Source organism: Pogona vitticeps, chromosome 8 (genome assembly GCF_051106095.1).
Source record: "Pogona vitticeps strain Pit_001003342236 chromosome 8, PviZW2.1, whole genome shotgun sequence".
NCBI lineage: Eukaryota > Metazoa > Chordata > Lepidosauria > Squamata > Agamidae > Pogona > Pogona vitticeps.
Window position 1 is genome coordinate 20,390,301 of NC_135790.1, and position 18,135 is coordinate 20,408,435.

The 18,135-nt window shown below is 40.2% G+C and overlaps 1 protein-coding gene across 4 annotated transcripts in view; it reads right to left on the reverse strand.

The window, feature by feature from the left end:
- Positions 1 to 18,135, reverse strand: part of ARHGAP32 (Rho GTPase activating protein 32) — a 206,474-nt gene that overhangs the window by 55,090 nt on the left and 133,249 nt on the right. For 2 of the 4 annotated variants that reach the window (XM_072979026.2, XM_072979027.2), the window contains 7 exons: positions 17,462 to 17,599; positions 16,910 to 17,002; positions 15,432 to 15,554; positions 13,451 to 13,528; positions 8,746 to 8,827; positions 2,201 to 2,251; positions 184 to 258 (listed from right to left, as the gene is read on the reverse strand). In XM_072979026.2, the coding sequence (XP_072835127.2) occupies positions 184 to 258; positions 2,201 to 2,251; positions 8,746 to 8,827; positions 13,451 to 13,528; positions 15,432 to 15,554; positions 16,910 to 17,002; positions 17,462 to 17,599 (640 nt within the window). The remainder of the gene's footprint in view (positions 1 to 183; positions 259 to 2,200; positions 2,252 to 8,745; positions 8,828 to 13,450; positions 13,529 to 15,431; positions 15,555 to 16,909; positions 17,003 to 17,461; positions 17,600 to 18,135) is intronic. The other 2 variants (XM_072979029.2, XM_072979028.2) reach the window with 1 other exon arrangement.

Genomic DNA, 18,135 nt, shown 5'->3' on the forward strand with positions numbered 1-18,135 from the left:
GCACATTTACACACAGGCAAAAAAGTTGGCCAGCCTTTTAAGAAACAGCTGTCTGGATGCAACTACAACTACCTTCTAATATAATAACTAAATCCATTAGTAGGTATTATTGCCGGTACAGACAAAGTTAGAATCCTTAGTTAGTACAGTTAAGAGACCACAGTTGACTGTAATGTGCTCTACCTGAGCTTGGTTGAGACCGGTTCAGAGATTCTGAAACACATGCTGAACCCGGTTTTATACTATCCATCTCCAAATCTGCATGCGGCGATGGGGAAAGGGGAAGAATGAGGCAAGAAAAGGACAAGTCAGTTTAATACAAAATTAAGCTAATTGTTAAAAAGAAAAAAAAATTGTAGGCACTAGCACAGTCTGCTAATTTAGTACCAAACCCAGGATCAGAACATACCCTACACTGCATCTAAATATAGAAATGCCGCCAGATCACCGAAAAAGACATGGATCAGTGCATGATAGGATGCTGGTCCATTGCGGGGAGGAATCTTTTTTGCACTTTCTGAACAGTAAAATGTAGAAGCAGTCCGCCCTTGCAAAAAAATATCTGTAAGGTGCACCAGAGATGCACTCCGGAATATTATATTGAGTTTTAATGCAAGGCCTGCTGGGGTTTTGAGAATGATTTGCAGAATCCGCAGATTCTATGGCGAATTCATATTCACAAATGAGCTTTATCAAGAACAGTATCCCAAAATCAAACCAAGAAATGACTAATTCTATAGCCATGACTCAGATAAACAAACCCAACAAGAATTGTGGCAGAATTTGTCTACTTTTGCATGCAAATAAATTTGTGCAGTCCAAATGCCATAATGTTAGAAACCGTCTATATGGGGTAGCCATATAATCTATATAAGGTATAGTCATATTTTCAGATGAGAGAGAGGTTTGGTTGCCATGATCAATGTTGTTAGCAAGCTCACTTTGTTTATATCACTGAGCTGCCATGTGCATGAACACTTTTCCTAAAAGAATTGTATTTTTTTTTTCATTTTTAAAACCCCGATGAACTGGGAGGTACAGGTTAGCCATTGGAACCAAAAGTCAGCCATTGTTGTGGCCACATAAAAAAGCATTATAAATGGAATTACATTTGGTTTTACACTTTCCCCCAATGACCATATTGTGCTACTCAGAGCAAGAGGCCAGATCTTTTCTTCATGTTGAAAGCTAATCTAGCTTGTTAATGGTTGTGTCTAGCTTGCTACAGATGCATCCACATTCCCTAATACTGATGAGGCCAGCCACTGAAAGAAAGCCAGGGAAGAGTGTGTGCGCCCGTAAGTGAGCACACACACTATAAAACCTATTCTACAGTTTCCTTGCCATCTTGCTTTCTCCCTGTAACATTAAAGAACCCCACATCTCTACTGTAACTGTCAGTAGGGAACTATCTTATTCTATAAATACCTTGGCAATCTGTCTACTCTCTCTTTATGATTCTTTGCCTTCTAAGACAAAGGTTGCGAAACCTTACCAGTGCTGCGGCCTCTAATCATGAATCAGATAATTAAGCATTTCCATGAAATTAATAAAAATAACAGAAAGCATTTTATTGAAGCATTTCATAGATACTGGCAGTCTCTTTATATGATGTGTATGGAACATGTTTATGATAAAGCCATATCCCTCTACTGGCAGAAATTAAGCTGATAAGAATGCCTCCATCTGCACATGTAATGCTCACACGCACATTTGCTCAAGGGGGAAGGGCGCCCAGAAGAAGCAACCAAATTTTAATTCTGCAGATCCAGTTAAGGGAGGCATTTTTACTCTCCATTATGAAGATTTAGGTTTGTTTATCAGTCATAAACATGGCACTGAGGGGGATGTTTTGACTTTGCATTATAAAGATTAGAGGAACACAACAACAAAAAGCAACTCTAATAAATGCTATTGCAGAAAGCCATAAATAACTGCATCGTGAAATGATGGAGCCATCTTAACAGCACCCCATGGGAAGATGTATGTATAGATGTGGAACAAGATGAACTAGGATTTATATCATTCCTGTTCCTCCTCAGGATTGGGGAAAGGCAAACTTTTTATTGTTGCAAAATTAGCAAGCACAATAAATCCATTCTATTTTCCTCGCATTGCTTTCAAACAGACATTAACCCAGCTAAATACAAAAGAAGATGATACAGTATAGAGGGAAAAAAAGGAATGCATGAAAACGTACAGGGGGGGAAGTAACTCCAGGATGCTGGACGGGCTCCATGGGCAGGGGAGACTGGGAAAGGATCATCCAAAAGAAAAAAAAATAATATTAAAATGAGCATCCATTTTTTAATTTTTTTTTAAAAAGCACAGGACATTTTCATTAAAAAAAACTGTAAAGGTTTACACCACACACTTCGTTTGCAACCCTTTTAAAAGACATACATTTCCATTCCATGCAGGATTCTTCCAGAGTTGAACTTCCATGATTTAAGACTCTTGAAATTAATAGGAGTGTATAAATTATGTACAAAAATCAGAACTGAGAAATGCATTAGTGTAATGTTTATATTTCTAGAGCACTTCAAATACCATATTTTTCCATTTATAACACGCCCCCATTTATAAGACACACAGACCCCAATTTTCTAACCCAATAATTAAGAAAATGTAGCTTTGAGGATTCAACCTCTGGGCTCAGAACGTCGGACATTTTGAGTCTCTGTTGAATCTCGAGCCTACAGGCTCCACCTCCAAGGAGGTGTTCCAATTGGTTTGTACAGCATCAGCTGACATCAGTTCCATAAGGCTTGTGACTGGAGGAAGCGAAGTCTCCTGACTGTAGGAAACTAAGCCTCGTGGCTGAAGGAAGCCTCTGTATCTCAGCTAACTTCTGTGTAAAAGAAGTAACCCTCAATTTTTAAGGTAGTGACTTTAGGAAAAAGTAGTGTCTTATAGGCAGAAAATTATAGTAATTCCGCTAGCAATTTCAGGCATGTAATGTGATGGGAGTCCTCTTCCACATGCTACCCCTTCCATAAGGGTGTAGGGCAATGGCTCCCAACCTTGGGTCCCCAGATGTTCTTGGACTAAAACTCTTTAACAGAGCACAATATGCCCATAGCTTGCTTAAATATACTGTAATGTGGTTTTATGATAAAATCCAACAAAAAACAGGACATTTACATACAACACACAAAAAACTATCTGACATGTTATCCCAGATGAATGTTATAGCCATTCCTAAGGCAAAAAAAATGATTTCCTACTGAATTAGTGAATTTTAGATTGTATTTAGATACCATGACATCATTCCTTTAAAACCTTACACAATTTGCCTAGCCTCCCAACTTTCAGAGTTATATCCATAACAGATGACTGAAAGGGGGGAAAAGTGTCTAAAGGATTTCACAGATGTTTAACACCAAAATCATAATAGGGACAGGGTAAAGGAATCTTATAAGGTGGAAGAATCTTGGCATTTTAAAGCATTCTTCAGTAGATGAAAGTATGAAGTGTTTTGCAAGGCACTCCCTTCTTTTAATAGAGGACATGTTCACTAGCTTTAAATAACGGGAAATTACTAGAACTCTACAGTTCATAGTGATAGGTGAGAGGAACTGGAAAACAAGAACAGAACTCTTTGTTGTAATCCAGGGCTTTAACTGGATGCGGTTGTACATATGTTCTTGGTCTCCAGCTCCCATCATCCCTCACTAGTAGCCATTCTGGATAGGGCTCATGGGAGTTGGAATCCAGCAACATTAGGAGGTCCACTGGTTCCCAGCCCAACACAGCTTCCAACTACAAACCAACAACTTTCAGCTGGATCTGACAATTGACCAGCTGTTCACTGCACTCATTGTAGCTGCTTTGTACACCTGCATATATAAGCTACCAATTTATGGTCTGCATATTATACGGGGATGTATGGATACAAATAGAGGGACGTGGAGGTGCTGTGGGTTAAACTGCAGAAGCCTCTGTGCTGCAAGGTCAGAAGACCAGCTATCATAAAATCGTATCTACGTAACGGAGTTAGCTCCCATCACTTGTCCCAGCTCCTGCTAACCTAGCAGTTTGAACGAATGTAAAAAAGTGAGTAGATAAATAGGTATCACCTTGGTGGGAAGGTCATGGTGTTCCATGTCCAGTCACGCTGGACACATGACCACGGAAATGGTCTTCGGACAAACGCTGTCTCTACGGCTTGGAGATGGGGATAAGCACCGTGCCCTAGAATCGGACACAACTGGACTAAAAATGTCACGGGGAACCTTTACCTTTGGATACAACGGTGTGTCATATGTATGGCAGGCTTAGCAGCAAGCCCAGACATTCATTGGGTGAAATCCTGTTGACAATGGTGTAACAGAAAGTTACAACTGCTAAACTGTGTCCAGGCAGTCTGCCATCAGGCCCATTATCAAAAGCATAATTATTGTGCAGTAAACATCCAGATGTTCTTCATGAATATCACTTCCACTTTGGTGTGACATTCCCTACCATTATTTACCTATGTATGGTGAGGACTATTTGTATTTTCATGGTTAAAGGGGGAAAAAAAGGATTAGCACTTTATGCAAATACCACAATGTCTACCCAGAATACTCCAAAGTTAAAGCATTTAGAAATAGGTGCTTTCCTTTTCCAGACTTAGAAACAACAAGTTCATTTTGTACCTTGTTACCATTCTATTCTTAGAAACAATCAACCTAGCAAAAGCCCAAGACAACATGCAAATACAGAATGAAGTGAAAGACACGCTAGATGTTAACAGAAACACATGCAGAACAATTACAAAAAAGTGATGATTTATCCTTTGCTAGATTACTGGTAACAACAAATCAAAATAATAGCAAAATTTAAAAAAGAACAAGCGATAAACAAGAGACAGTACTGATGTGCTCAATACCACAGAACAGAGAAGTTGAGAATGACAGAACACCTGCCACGTCTTTACTGCTCACTTCAGCAGTGAAGCAATGGATAACAACTGGTTTACAAACAACTACAAACAGAATTACATACCACATAGAATCGTACTGTTCAGACAAGCAAAACTCAAACTACTGTACATGAAGGAAATGGCATCTATGTTTGCATTTAGTCCGTCATTTTAGAACTAAACACATATAGGCATTTCCTTTCACGAGAAATGCATTTGGCAATCTCAGCAACAAGATTAATGGGACTATTGATATTAATACGGTGGCGGAGAGTTGGAGATTTACCTGTACTTCCTGTTACAGAGGTTTTATGGTTAGAACAAATGATTATTAGCTAGACCACTGGTTCTTAACCTTTGTTACTCAGATGTTTTTGGACTGCAACTCCCAGAAGCCTTCACCATCAGCTCTGCTGGCTGAGGAACAAATTATGACTTTCTAAGCTTTGGTGGACTGTGACTTCCATCCGCAGTAAGCAACCCAGTGGATGGTGAAGAACACGGGAGCTACAGTACCACAACCTCTGGAAGATATAGAGCTTTTAATAAACAATTTCTTCCTTTTTAAAAAAAAATTATTTTACAGCCACAAGAAACGAGTCCTTGTCCCATGAAACTGCAGAACTGGTCCCTGGGTTTGAAAGAGCTGCACATGACGGAAGTGCTTGCATTTTGTAAGGACAACCGCCCAACCCCAAAAAAGAATGTTCCTGGAGGTCAAGAGGCCTCTGAAGTAGCATTCAACCTGCTTCAAGGACCATAGCTAAGAAAACCTAGACATAATACCAGTGCTTCCCCTGTCATGTACAAACTGAAGCACATCTCTGCTTATATGTGGGTCTCTTTGGATCTTAGCTCTTTTCTAGGAAACAAGTTGCTTTCATGTGCGTACAAGAACATACATGTGCATAGCTTCTCTTGGTCAGAATCTGATTCTACCAATGAGGTCGAGTGATCCACTACACAGATTAGGAATGGCTCAGAAGGAAGAATGCTTCCTTATGGACTCACCACTTCCAACTGTTTAACCATCTAGCTTTTCCTTCCATGCTCATTGTGTCCTTCAGAAGCAGCCTGACACAGTCCCAGAGGAGCTGGTGGGAGAGAACACTGAGGCATTCCAATCCAACATACAGTGGTGCCTCGCATAACGATGTTAATTGGTTCCATTAAAAACATCGTTATGTGAAAACATTGTTAAGCGAAACACCATTTCCCATAGGAATGCATTGAAAACCGGTTAATCCGTTCCAATAGGAGCCTATTCAATACATTTCAATGGTGAAAAAAATCACCAAAAATTCAAAAAGACTCAGAACGAAGCCAAATTACTTTAACAAAGGTTTTATTAGGTGCACTAATGATTCCAAACATTTTAAACATTTTTTAAACATTTTAGAATATTTTTAAAATAGCGAAAACAGGGCTGTCAAAAAAAAAAACCGTTAAGCGAAACAGGGGACCTAAAACTGTCATCGGTAAGTGAAGCAAGGTCCCAAACATCGTTATGCGAAAATCCCCCATAGGAAACATCGTTAGGTGAGGCGGCAAAATTTCCAGCAAAGGCCATCGTTATGCAAATTCATCGTTGAGCGAGGTACTCGTTAAGCAAGGCACCACTGTATATGAACTTGAGGACTCCACACCCAGAACGTATGTGGTACACTCTCCTGCCCCCTCCCCAACCAAGACCAGACTCCAGCACAGGAATAGGTTGGCTGGTTCTAGGAGACCTACGTTTTTGGAGCCGGTGTGTCAACAGTGGCAGCATGGCCGGGAGGAACTCTTTGAGCACAACAAAGCACCAAAAATAAGGCTAGAGAATGCTCCGAATATGGAGGGAAAGGGAAGTGGAACCTAAGCCAGAAGTGCAACAGAACTGGGGGGGAAAACATGAAGATAAGCTTTTCTATATTTCTAGTTCTATATCTTAAAAATGTATGAAAACTGGAATCATTTCCAAGGATATCAAGAGATCACATCATTCACCAGAAATGGGATCAGTATTAATTCAGTGCACAGTAATTTCTAATGTAACATTTATATGCAGTTGCAGATGCTGTAACACTAAGGTACTCTTGCAACGTTACAGCATCAGGTGCCTTTCAAAGCCAGGGTGTTTATCATCTTTAACCTGCCCCCATTTCAGCAACACCATTTAGCACTAATGCCTATAAATCCACTAGTTCAATGAGTCTGCTCCAGTGCAACTTACTACACTGTGCAAAAGGATTTTAGTTAGTGTTGTGGTCCCTTTTAAGATCTCAAACTTTCACTGAAACAAATTTGTTAAAGTGCTGTAACATTCGATCCTTTGCTGTCCCCTACTTCTTCCTTTTAATGTGGTCAAGATGGCTGCTTTGGGGTTGCTGGATGGAGGACTATGGCCTCTGACCAGTATAACATAAGTTAACACTGCTGGTTCAGGATTGTTATCCCTGTGCTACCTTTAGGTCCTCAGTCAGCGACAAACGGCAATTTCAGGTATCACTGGAAGAGCCATGGATGTCACCCAATAGGCCTCTGGGGAGCTGTGGATTATGATTCCCTTCTTTAAACAAAATCCCAAATCCATCAGCCCAAGGTTATTAACCTAAGTCCTCACAATATTACAGTGGTGCCTCACATAGCGACGTTAATTGGTGCAGCAAAAATCGCTGCAAAGTGATTTCATCGCTGTGCGATTTTAAAAAGCCCATAGGAATGCATTGAAACCCCTTCAATGCGTTCCTATGGGCTTAAAACTCACCTTAAAGCAAAGATCCTCCATACGGCGGCCATTTTCGCTGCCCGGTAAGCGAGGAATCCGTCCCTAAACAAAACGGGCGGCCATTTTTTTTTACCCGGCGGCCATTTTGGAACCGCCGATCAGCTGTTGGAAAATCATTGCTTTGCGATAATTGGTAAGTGAAACAGGGTACCGATCATCGCAAAGCGATTTTTCCCCATTTAAAACATCGCAATGTGATGGTATGCAATTTCGTCGTTAAACGGGGCGCCCGTTAAGCGAGGCACCACTGTATTGGGCTAAGAGGGTACTCTTGGCCATTTCAGGCCAACATTTCTCCTGAAAAAAACAGTTTTGGGATTTTAAGGAGTTAGAAATTGGTGAGGGATCCTGTTTTAACCGCTGGTTTTATTCTGAATTTTATTTCTAGAGTTTGTTTTTAACCTGTTACATGTATTGTTGGTGAAATCACTGTTCTTTACTTTAATTTACTTTAATTAGATTTATACCCCACCCCTCTAGACCAGGTCTGCTCGGGGCGGAGTATGTTCTCACCCCCAGCTGCTATCCATTCACAAGTACATGGCATGAAATGGAAGGAAGTAGGCAAACCATAAGCATCTGAACTTGAATCGAAAAGTCAACTATTGCTTGCCAGGCTGAAGGGAAGGAAAAAAATTATGCCATAAAACCTTGATAATTTTTTACATGACAAGACACCAGCTTCCTCCATACGGTAACATGAAAAGACTCACTGATAGAAGAAATCTCACATTCCACACTAATCATTTCTTGTTAAGATAAATAGTCTGACAGTGGTATTACATATATCCCCCAACATTTATAATAATCAGATTATTCAAAAAGTAAATTAAAACAACTGAAAGCATAAATTGGCCACTGAAGCAAACTTTTGCAAACTGATACCTTGAAATCATCAGGTATGGATAAGAACTATGTCTGAAATGACACATCATATGAACCGGATTGCAAACCGTATCTAAAACAACAGCATACACTAACCTGATTACAAACACAGTAAGAAGGGTTTTAAGTCCACATTCTACAGTATTATTCATATTTTCTTTAAAATGAATGCATACATACATACCTGGTTTTGGCACAGAGTTGGTCACCGACTGCGGAACTTTGTCATTGATTAGTTCAACACATTCGCTAGGAAAAAATCCCACCTGTGACAAAAAGAGACAGTCAGACGGCTGTTCCATGTTTGCAGTACATTTGTGCAGAAAATAACAGAAAGCAACCATACTTACAGCCACGCTCTAACATTTTTGCAATAAAGAGGATATTCCCTTTACGTCACAATATTTAAATAGTTAAGATGAAAACAAAGGGCTTGGAACTGCAAATTATACAGTGGTGCCTCGCATTACGACATTAATTCGTTCCAGCAAAATCGCTGTAGAACGAAAACGTTGTAAAGCGAAAATAAAAGTCATTGAAACACATCAAAACCTGGTTAATGTGTTCCAATCGGCTAGGAACTCACAGTCCAGCGAAAATCCTCCATAGGGGCGGCAAATTTCGGGTACCTGTGCAGCGAAAAATGGCTCCTAAACACAGCGGGGAGCCATATTGAGCACCCAGCAGCCATTTTGAAAACCCGACGATCAGCTGTTTTGATCGCCGGGAAGCGTAAATCGGTTCCCGAAACAGGGAACTGATCATCGCGCAGCGAAATTCCCCCATTCCAAATGTTGTTTTGTGATCGCTTTTGTGATCGCAAAAACCTCGTCGTAATGCAGATTCGTCGCTAAACGGAGCGCCCGTCTTGCGAGGCACCACTGTATTCCTGGTTACAAAATCAGAATGCTCCTTACTTCCTATTTTACATCACGCTCCATCCACCCCTATGCCAAAGTTCTCCCCTTCCTTTTCTTTACATCAGCATATGCAGGAGAGTTCAACTGAGGTACCCAAGATATGAACCTTTTTGGACTACAACTCCAAGGATTCATGGTGTTGACTGGGAACCCTGGGATTTGTAGTCTGATAAGCATTTTCCCCCAAAACTCTAGTAATATATGAGTGCTTGCCCATTCACTCCAGACTGGAAAGGGTTCCCTCATCAGCCCACAGTCTTTCAAACACAGTAGAGGAAATTTGGTGGAGGGGAAAAAAAGGGGGATGATGAAAAGATGGAAGTGAGCCTTAATTGCAGACTAATAACAGAAAAAGTCATCCCTGTCATGGATTGTGCTTCTTGTTTTGGAGAAGTTCAAGCTACTCTGAAAGGTCATGTATTCTATCTAATTTCCTTCTAAATATCTCAATTTTGCTTTCTAGCTTGCTCAAGATTTTCAGTGTTTAAGTTATGTTCTATTTTAAGGCCTTTCCTTTCATAACATTTCTAATTTTCCTTCTTGATGGTCCTTGGGGCTGCGTGTCACCACTGATTATTTCTGCTATTTTGCCTTTAATTGCTTTTCTTCATCCCCTAACAGTTTCCCCTTAAGCCCCTAAATCCCAAACTCTCTCTCTCTCTCTCTCTCTCTCTCTCTATATCTATCTATCTATCTATCTATCTATCTATCTATCTATCTATCTATCTATCTATCTATCTATCTATCTATCTATCTATCTATCTATCTATCTATCTATCTATCTATCTATCTATCTATCTATCTTCACATCAAGGTTATGTTATTACTTTCTTTCCTCATATCAAGTGTACATCCACACACACTCTGTTGTGAAGGGAAAAAGTAGTACAATACCTTGATTTTTCAAATTGTGTGTGTGTGTGTGTGTGTGGGTGGGTGGGTGCATGCAAAAGAGACAAAAAGGAATGAAAGAGAACAAAATAAACATGAAGAATACAGTGGTTCAGAATCCTGTTCACAACACCGTTGGCACATCTCCAATGGCCGCAAACAAAGTGGTTGCACTTGTTTTTTCTCAAGTTTTGTAACCTGGTGCATGGCAAGAAAAACAAGTGCTGACTCCTTAATTGGCAGCACTGCAGTGTTGACACTCATGTCACTGGAGAGACACAAGCGTAAGGGTGTAACAGGATTCTGGCCAGGGGCAGTACAGAACGGGTTTGAGGCCAGGCAACTCCTTGAAGTTGCTTGGAGCTAAGTACCACTCGTGGCCTAACTTCATGACTTCTGCAGGGTCTTGACTGGGTTATCTTAACACCAACTTACCGTATTTTTCGCACCATAAGACACACTTTTTCCCCACAAAACAGGGGGGTGGAAAGTCTGTGCATCTTATGGAGCGAAGAAAACAGATTATATTTCCCTGTTTTCTTCTCCTAAAAAATTGGTGCGTCTTATGGAAAGGTGTGTCTTATGGAGCGAAAAACACGGTAAATATGGGGACAATCACAGCCTCATGCGTATCCCACTCCCAAAATCGGGGAGCAAGATCCGGGGAGCAAGAAAATCCTCTGGAACCAGTTTTCAGGCAACAAAGAAAGCAGAAGGGAAGACAGAAGAAGGTTTCACTGGAATCCCCACCATATTGGATTTTGTCTACTGTCAGACTTCATACATAACACATGGCTGGGTGCAACCTGACTCCTTACATAGTTAAAAGAATGAGTATCTGGTGAGTAAATGCCAACTGAGATACACCAGGCTCCTTTCCTCTTTATATTTAGAAAACTGGCAAAGACTGAATTATTTAAAGCTGCCTTTTAATATCTGAATCTCCTGGATACTATCCATTACCCCCCCCCACCTATTCCAGATTTCTAGGGTTATTTATATTTATGATTTAATTACTGACTGTGTGTTATGAGGTTGGTTTTGAGTGTATTTTTTTTGTTATTGTGGGGGGTTTGAGGGTTTTAAGTTTTAATCTTGCAAACTGCCCAGAGTACTGTATTTGGGGTAGTATATAAATTGAATGATTAAATGAATGAATCCCATCCCTTTCCCAGCTTTGCCTTGCCATACTCTGTCGTTTTAACCAACCTCTTCTGTGTCTGTATCTCACTTTTAGTAGCTTAACAGCTAGCTGAGCTCATGAGTTAGAGAGGAACATTTTTTTCCTTCCATCTTCTTCACAGTTTTGGTGTAAAAGGTTGACTGCATTCTCCTTGATATATATGAGAATGAGGTAAACCACACGCTTGAACAGAGACACGGTGGTGCCCTATATGGTGTCTAATTTAATACCTCCCTTTTCATCTCCCATGAAGTCACCTTTATTATGAAGATCCTTACCCCCACCCCAATGACTCCTCTTGTCTCATTTCTGACTAGTACTAATATCTTCCTTTCCAGGTACTGAGTTTTCTCATAGCTAAATATATTTTAATATATACCGTATTTTTTCGCACCACACTTTTCCCCCACAAAACAGGGGGGTGGAAAGTCTGTGTGTCTTATGGAGCGAAGAAAACAGATTATATTTTCCTGTTTTCTTCTCCTAAAAAATTGGTGTGTCTTATGGAAAGGTGCGTCTTATGGAGCGAAAAATACGGTATGTTAATATGAACTTTAGATTCGTATACTTAAAGTTCAGGTTTTTCTTCTTCATCCTCATTTCAAGTAAAAAGGAATTAGTTTTTCTGAATCTGAGGTTACTATAAAAAGTAGCTTTTCTTTCTACACAACTATTTATGTCAAAGGCATCTTCATCTACAGACAGATCTGGAATTCTAGATTGCAAACATATTTCTTCTGTAGACTTCTTATCTTTTTCGTGCTTTACCGAATCCAATCATCCTGAGCCCACATTCAAGAATTGTGTCAAAGATTTTCTTCCGGCTCTTCAGAAACAGGTTGGCATGCCACTTCTCATCTTCTTTAGAAGCACTGTGCACTCACACACTTGCAGCCTCCCCAGATAAGACCAGCTACAGATGAGAAATTGTTTTGGTCGGGAGACAAGCTGTTACAAGACAGGAACTCCAGATGTGTACTATCTCTTCCAAGCTTTGGCCCACTTTTCAGCCGGCAGAATTTAGGTAACTTTATCAGCCAACATTTTGATCTGCACATGTTGCTGTTAAATGCCAAGTCGGTCCAGAATAAATCCGAACTAATATTTGATCTGATCAAAAATGAAAAAGACTAACCTGATGTGCATAAATCAAGCTTGGGTGGGAGAGGAAGGGAGAGTAGCCCTTTTCTAGTTCTTCCCCCACCCTCAGAATATTTGATTCAGCATCATAGCAGGTAAGGGGAGATGATTTGCATGCGCTGTTTAAAGTGCTGATCATAGCCTTTAAAGCCCTTAATGATTTAGGGCCGCAAGGTTGGCAGAACATCTCTCCCACAAACTAGCTACCTATCCCACACAATCCTCACCGTCCTTGATGTTAAGTATTGTAACTAAATATGGGCATGAATAAGGAAAAAAAGTGATTCATTTCAATTCGTGATTCATCAAGGTTGATGAATTATGGATTTTTTCTGATGAATCAAACACACACACACACACAAACACACACAAACACACACACACACAGACACCTAGACACACAAAATTCACAGGGATGCTTCCCCCGACTCTGATCTACAAGCCCTGCAAGTTTGGTTAAGTTTGAATTTTGGAGTCCAAGTTATATACCCCTGAGAAGGGCCCCCAGGAAGTACAATAAATGAATAAACGGTATTGCCTCCATGGTTTTCCCTAAACAGCCCTTAAAAATGAAGAAGCCAACTCTGTAGTTGGCCAGACTTTCCTTAGGATTAAAAACAAAAAACAAAACTTGCCTTTTATGGTAGCATCACCTAAATTAGAGAACAATCTATTTGCATCAATTACAGTCCCAAACTATGCATACAATATTTGACGTTCTGTAATATGAACTCTAAATAAACCTTTGGCCATACCTGAAATCCGTGCTTTCCCCTCCACCAAGTGGTCAATTCTTTTGGAGGCATATCGATAACCGACACAATATCTCCCACCTGGAAATTAAACAATCATACATTCTTATCACCCTGCATCTGGATAATTTTGTTCATATACATATATATTTGGCAACCCTATAGAAAATTCATATATATACACAATACAGTGGTGCCCTGCATAACGGGAACCCCGTTTAACGACAAATCTGCATAGCGATGTTTTTTTTGCGATGGTTTTTGCGATCGCATTGCCATTGTGATGTTTTAAATGGTAAAACATCGCTTTGCAATGATCGGTAAGCTGTTTTGCTTACCGATTTTCGCATAGCGACTTTTTTCTGACAGATGATCGGCGGTTCCAAAATGGCCACCAGGAAAAAAAATGGCCGCCCACAGTGTTTTCGCGCCCTTTCCTCGCTTACCGGACAGCGAAAATGGCGGCCGTATGGAGGATTTTTGGAGAATGGTGAGTTTTTTGCCCATAGGAACACATTAAACGTGTTTTAATGCATTCCTATGGGCTTTTTTGTTCCGCATAGCGACGAATCCAGAACGGATTATCGTCGCTATGTAGGGCACCAGTATATGCTTATAAAGAACAAGCACTAGCTAACTCTTATAAAAAAATCTGCCACTTGGTGGAATGTTGTTGTGCAATTCATGCCTGTAATTGGAACAGGACTGTAGCAATTCTGTGCACCTTGAGGTTTGATTTGCTTTTCCCAAGTGAAACTATACAACAAAGTAAGCCTGTACATCTTGTCATTCCTTCCGTAAAAAATGACCATGCAACGCCAGAGTTATCCTGCAACATTTCCCCCAGAGATTTCTAGGGAGGGAAATCTCATACAAATAAATCTCACTGCAAGAAGAGCCCCTACCCCCCTTGTCAGTTTCTCTCCAAAATCAGAATTAGTTAGGCATTATGTTTGTGCTACATGTCATCATGTTTGAAAGAGGGTGAAAGATTAGAATGAATTTTAGTGGTCAAGTGTTTCATTTTTCCTTTCAGTTGTAAGGAAAAGGGTTAATATTACATTAATGCCCGCAGTCATTCAAAGTGAATTTCTAACAATATTCACACCAAATGAAAGCTTGCGAATGCCAGCCCTTTACTAAGAATTTTGAACAGCAATGCCCAAAACGTGGTAGCAGAAAAGGCACGGGTATGTAAACTGTCAGAATGTAAATCTAAAACCTACTAACTGGCCACGTTTTCACCAGCAGAGAGGTTCACAGTCAGCACTCAGGAACCACCATAAGAATACAAGAAGAGTCATGTGCTGGATCAGGCCATGGGCCCATCTAGTCCAGCTCCCTGTATCTCACAGTGGCCCCACCAGATGCCTTTCGGAGATGAGATACCTGTCTCCTGATACCCCTCTCCTACATCTGGCATTTTGAGGATCCTTCCTTTTAAGCCTGGAGATTATACATGCCCATCATGGCTTGTAACCTGCGATGGACTTTTCCTCCAGAAATCTATCCAATCCCCTTTTCTAGGCATCTAGGCCAGATGCCATCACCACATCCTGTGGCAAGGAGTTCCACAGACTAACAACACGTTGGGAAAAGAAATATTTTCTTTGAGTCTTGGGAACAAGATCAGAAAGAAACACTCAACACCACTTATTTTCATGGTTGAATGAGGACAGGAGTGCTTTTATAGATGTGTATTGAGGTCTCCTTGGTGCATAAATATACATTGAATCAGCACACACACACACACACATGTTTAACTATGCAGGTTGCTATAAAATTTCTGTTTATTTGTCACATTCGAGGTCCAACATATTTAAATCCTGACACTGAATGCACGGCAGATTTAATGTATTCATTGCCAGTGGCTGTTTTAAAAATATCACATATTTCTATTTAAACTGCATCCAAACAGTAACGCATAAAGTTCTTTCCTATTAATTTGATTTTTTAAAAAATGTGTTTTTCTGTACAAGTTTACCTCAAAAGACAGTTCATCTGCTGCTTGGGCAATATATCTTTTAATAACATGGGCAGCTGCAATAGCAGGAACATTAATGGACGATTCTTCATGGACTAAAAGATGATTCCCCTTGTTATCAATCTGTAACAAAAGATATGTTAGGCTGTGAGGCAGCTGAGAACGCGAGGTTCTGCAAATTTATTGCATTAATCATTTTTATGGAGAAGCCGTTTCACACTGATTTGCGAAGACAGCAAAACTTGAAGGGCTCCCTATAGAAAAGAGTAGAGAAGCACAACACACACACACACACTCTATTTCAAGCGCAGAGAAGGCAGGGCAGCAAATAACCAGAAAGCTCTTTCCTACAGGGGATATCTGCTTTCCTCTTACAGTTGAAAACACTAACTGAACCTGTGGCCATCTTTGTTTAATCAAAGAATATTCTAACAAACAACTACCTCCACAACCAGTCAAGTTCCATGATAAATTATGGCAGTATGGACATTTAATATTATTATTTTATTCCACTGTAACTTTTCTACTAACAGCTTTCTAAATTCTTGATGAATAACTTGTGTACAGAGCCACCTAGGGAGCTAAGAGAAGCAAGTGCTGCTGATTTAAAAGAGATGCTTTTTTTTTCTAGGTAGCTGTATCAATTAAAAAGTTAGAGGGTATTTTATAAATTGGCAAAGATCATGCCCCACAAGAAACAAGTGCAACAGGATTAGTTTAGAGTGAGTTAGGCTGAAATATGTAAAACTTTCTGCTATGTTGGCCAAGTTGAAATTCAAATAAAAATACTGAAATTCTGGAGAGAATGGCTTTAACATACAGTGGTGCCTCGCAAGACGATTGCCTCGCGGGATGATTAATCCGCAAGACGATTAGTTTTTGCAATCGCTGTTGTGCTTTGCAAGATGATGGTTTCCTATGGACGATTTTCGCAAACCGACGATTTTTCCCCATTGGAACGCATTAAGTAGATTTCAATGCATTTCAATGGGGAACTGCGTTTCGCAAGATGATGTTTTCACAAGATGACTTTTTCACGTAACGAATTAACATTGTCTTGCAAGGCACCACTGTATCATGCATGCATGATACCGTATTTTTCGCACCACAAGACGCACTTTTTTCCCACAAAACGGGGGTGGAAAGTCTGTGTGTCTTATGGAGCAAAGAAAACATTATATTTTCCTGTTTTCTTCTCCTAAAAAATTGGTGCATCTTATGGAAAGGTGCGTCTTATGGAGCGAAAAATACGGTACTTTATAAAGCTATTCCGAGAGCGAAATAAACTTCATCTTTTGGAGTTATTTACAGAGACAAAGGAAACCAAAATGAGCCATGATTTCTAACTTCATAACACTAGCCTGGTATTCCATTTACAATTTGCTCAGTTGTAAACACATAGCATTTGACAAATTAGTAAAATGACAAACAGTAAATTGCAAAGTAGTAAATAACACAAATTGTACACCCTACAGTACCTCCATCCACGTAAGGGCAGGTCCACAATTTATCTTGTTTCCGGCAATGGCTGAGAGACGCGATAGGTAAGCCATCAGCATCTGGGTGACAAGCTACAGAAAGTAAGAGAAGAGTAGTGTAATTCTGCTGATATAGCGTTATCAAACTTCAAAACGAGCTAGCTGAAGCAACTCTATTTGCAGGGCAGACATAAATTTTTGCCTCCTGAAATACAGTGCTATTAATCAGAGGCACTCATTTTGTAAGGTACTATAAATGAGAAGATCTCCCTAGCAACACTTTTTGCCGTTAGATACCTTAAATCGTAAAACTATTCCATTCTCTTTCCATTCTTCATTTAACAGAATTATACTGTACATCTTATATACAATTTTTTTCTGTGCCCATTCTTCCAGCTATGCAGTAATGAATTGTTTCATAATTACACTTAAGAGCCTTCCCAGATCGCTGATATATAATCATGTTCCAGGACTTTTTCTTAAAAGCAACCTCTTTCTGCCAGCTCATAAGTAGCTGGTTTTGTTCACTCCCAGATGGCCCTTCTCTTTTACCTCTGGACTGTCCTTCAAGGCATCTGAACGGGGTAGCTCAGAGAGCTGAGAGAACCGCCGGTCATAAATGCATAGGTGAAGATGTTTATCGAGCACTCTGAAATCTTCGTAACTTCGCTTCACGATCCAGCTCTTGCCCTGAAGAGAGAGGAAGAAAGCACTGAGCTGTGGCATATTTAGTTCGAACTCATTTTAGAGGGACCGGCATCATCATACAGAACTTCTAGCAGGAACACAGGGATGATACTTCTGCGGTGCTATCAACTCTTCCAAGTAAAAAGTGTTGAAACCCACGTGACAAGATTTTTCAGCCAATGTGGATGTTGCCTATGAGAAAATCAACTTGGCTGATTCTACTGTTGTTTCATACAAGTCTGAATCTACAGCTAGTCATCCAGTCGGTGTACTACTCCAAGGGAGGGGGCAACTACTTGCAGGTGGATGGACACCATGATCTCCCTGGAAGTTCCCATTCCTTCTGCCAACAACCCCATTATTTACTACAGTCGTGGCCCGCTTAACGATTGCCCCGCATTATGACGAATCCACTTTACAACAATGTTCTTGCGATTGCAAATGATGGTCTAAAATGGGGGAATTTCGCTTAGTGATGATGGGTTCCCTGCTTCGGGAACCAATTTTCGCTTTACAACGAAAACAAAAAACAGCTGATC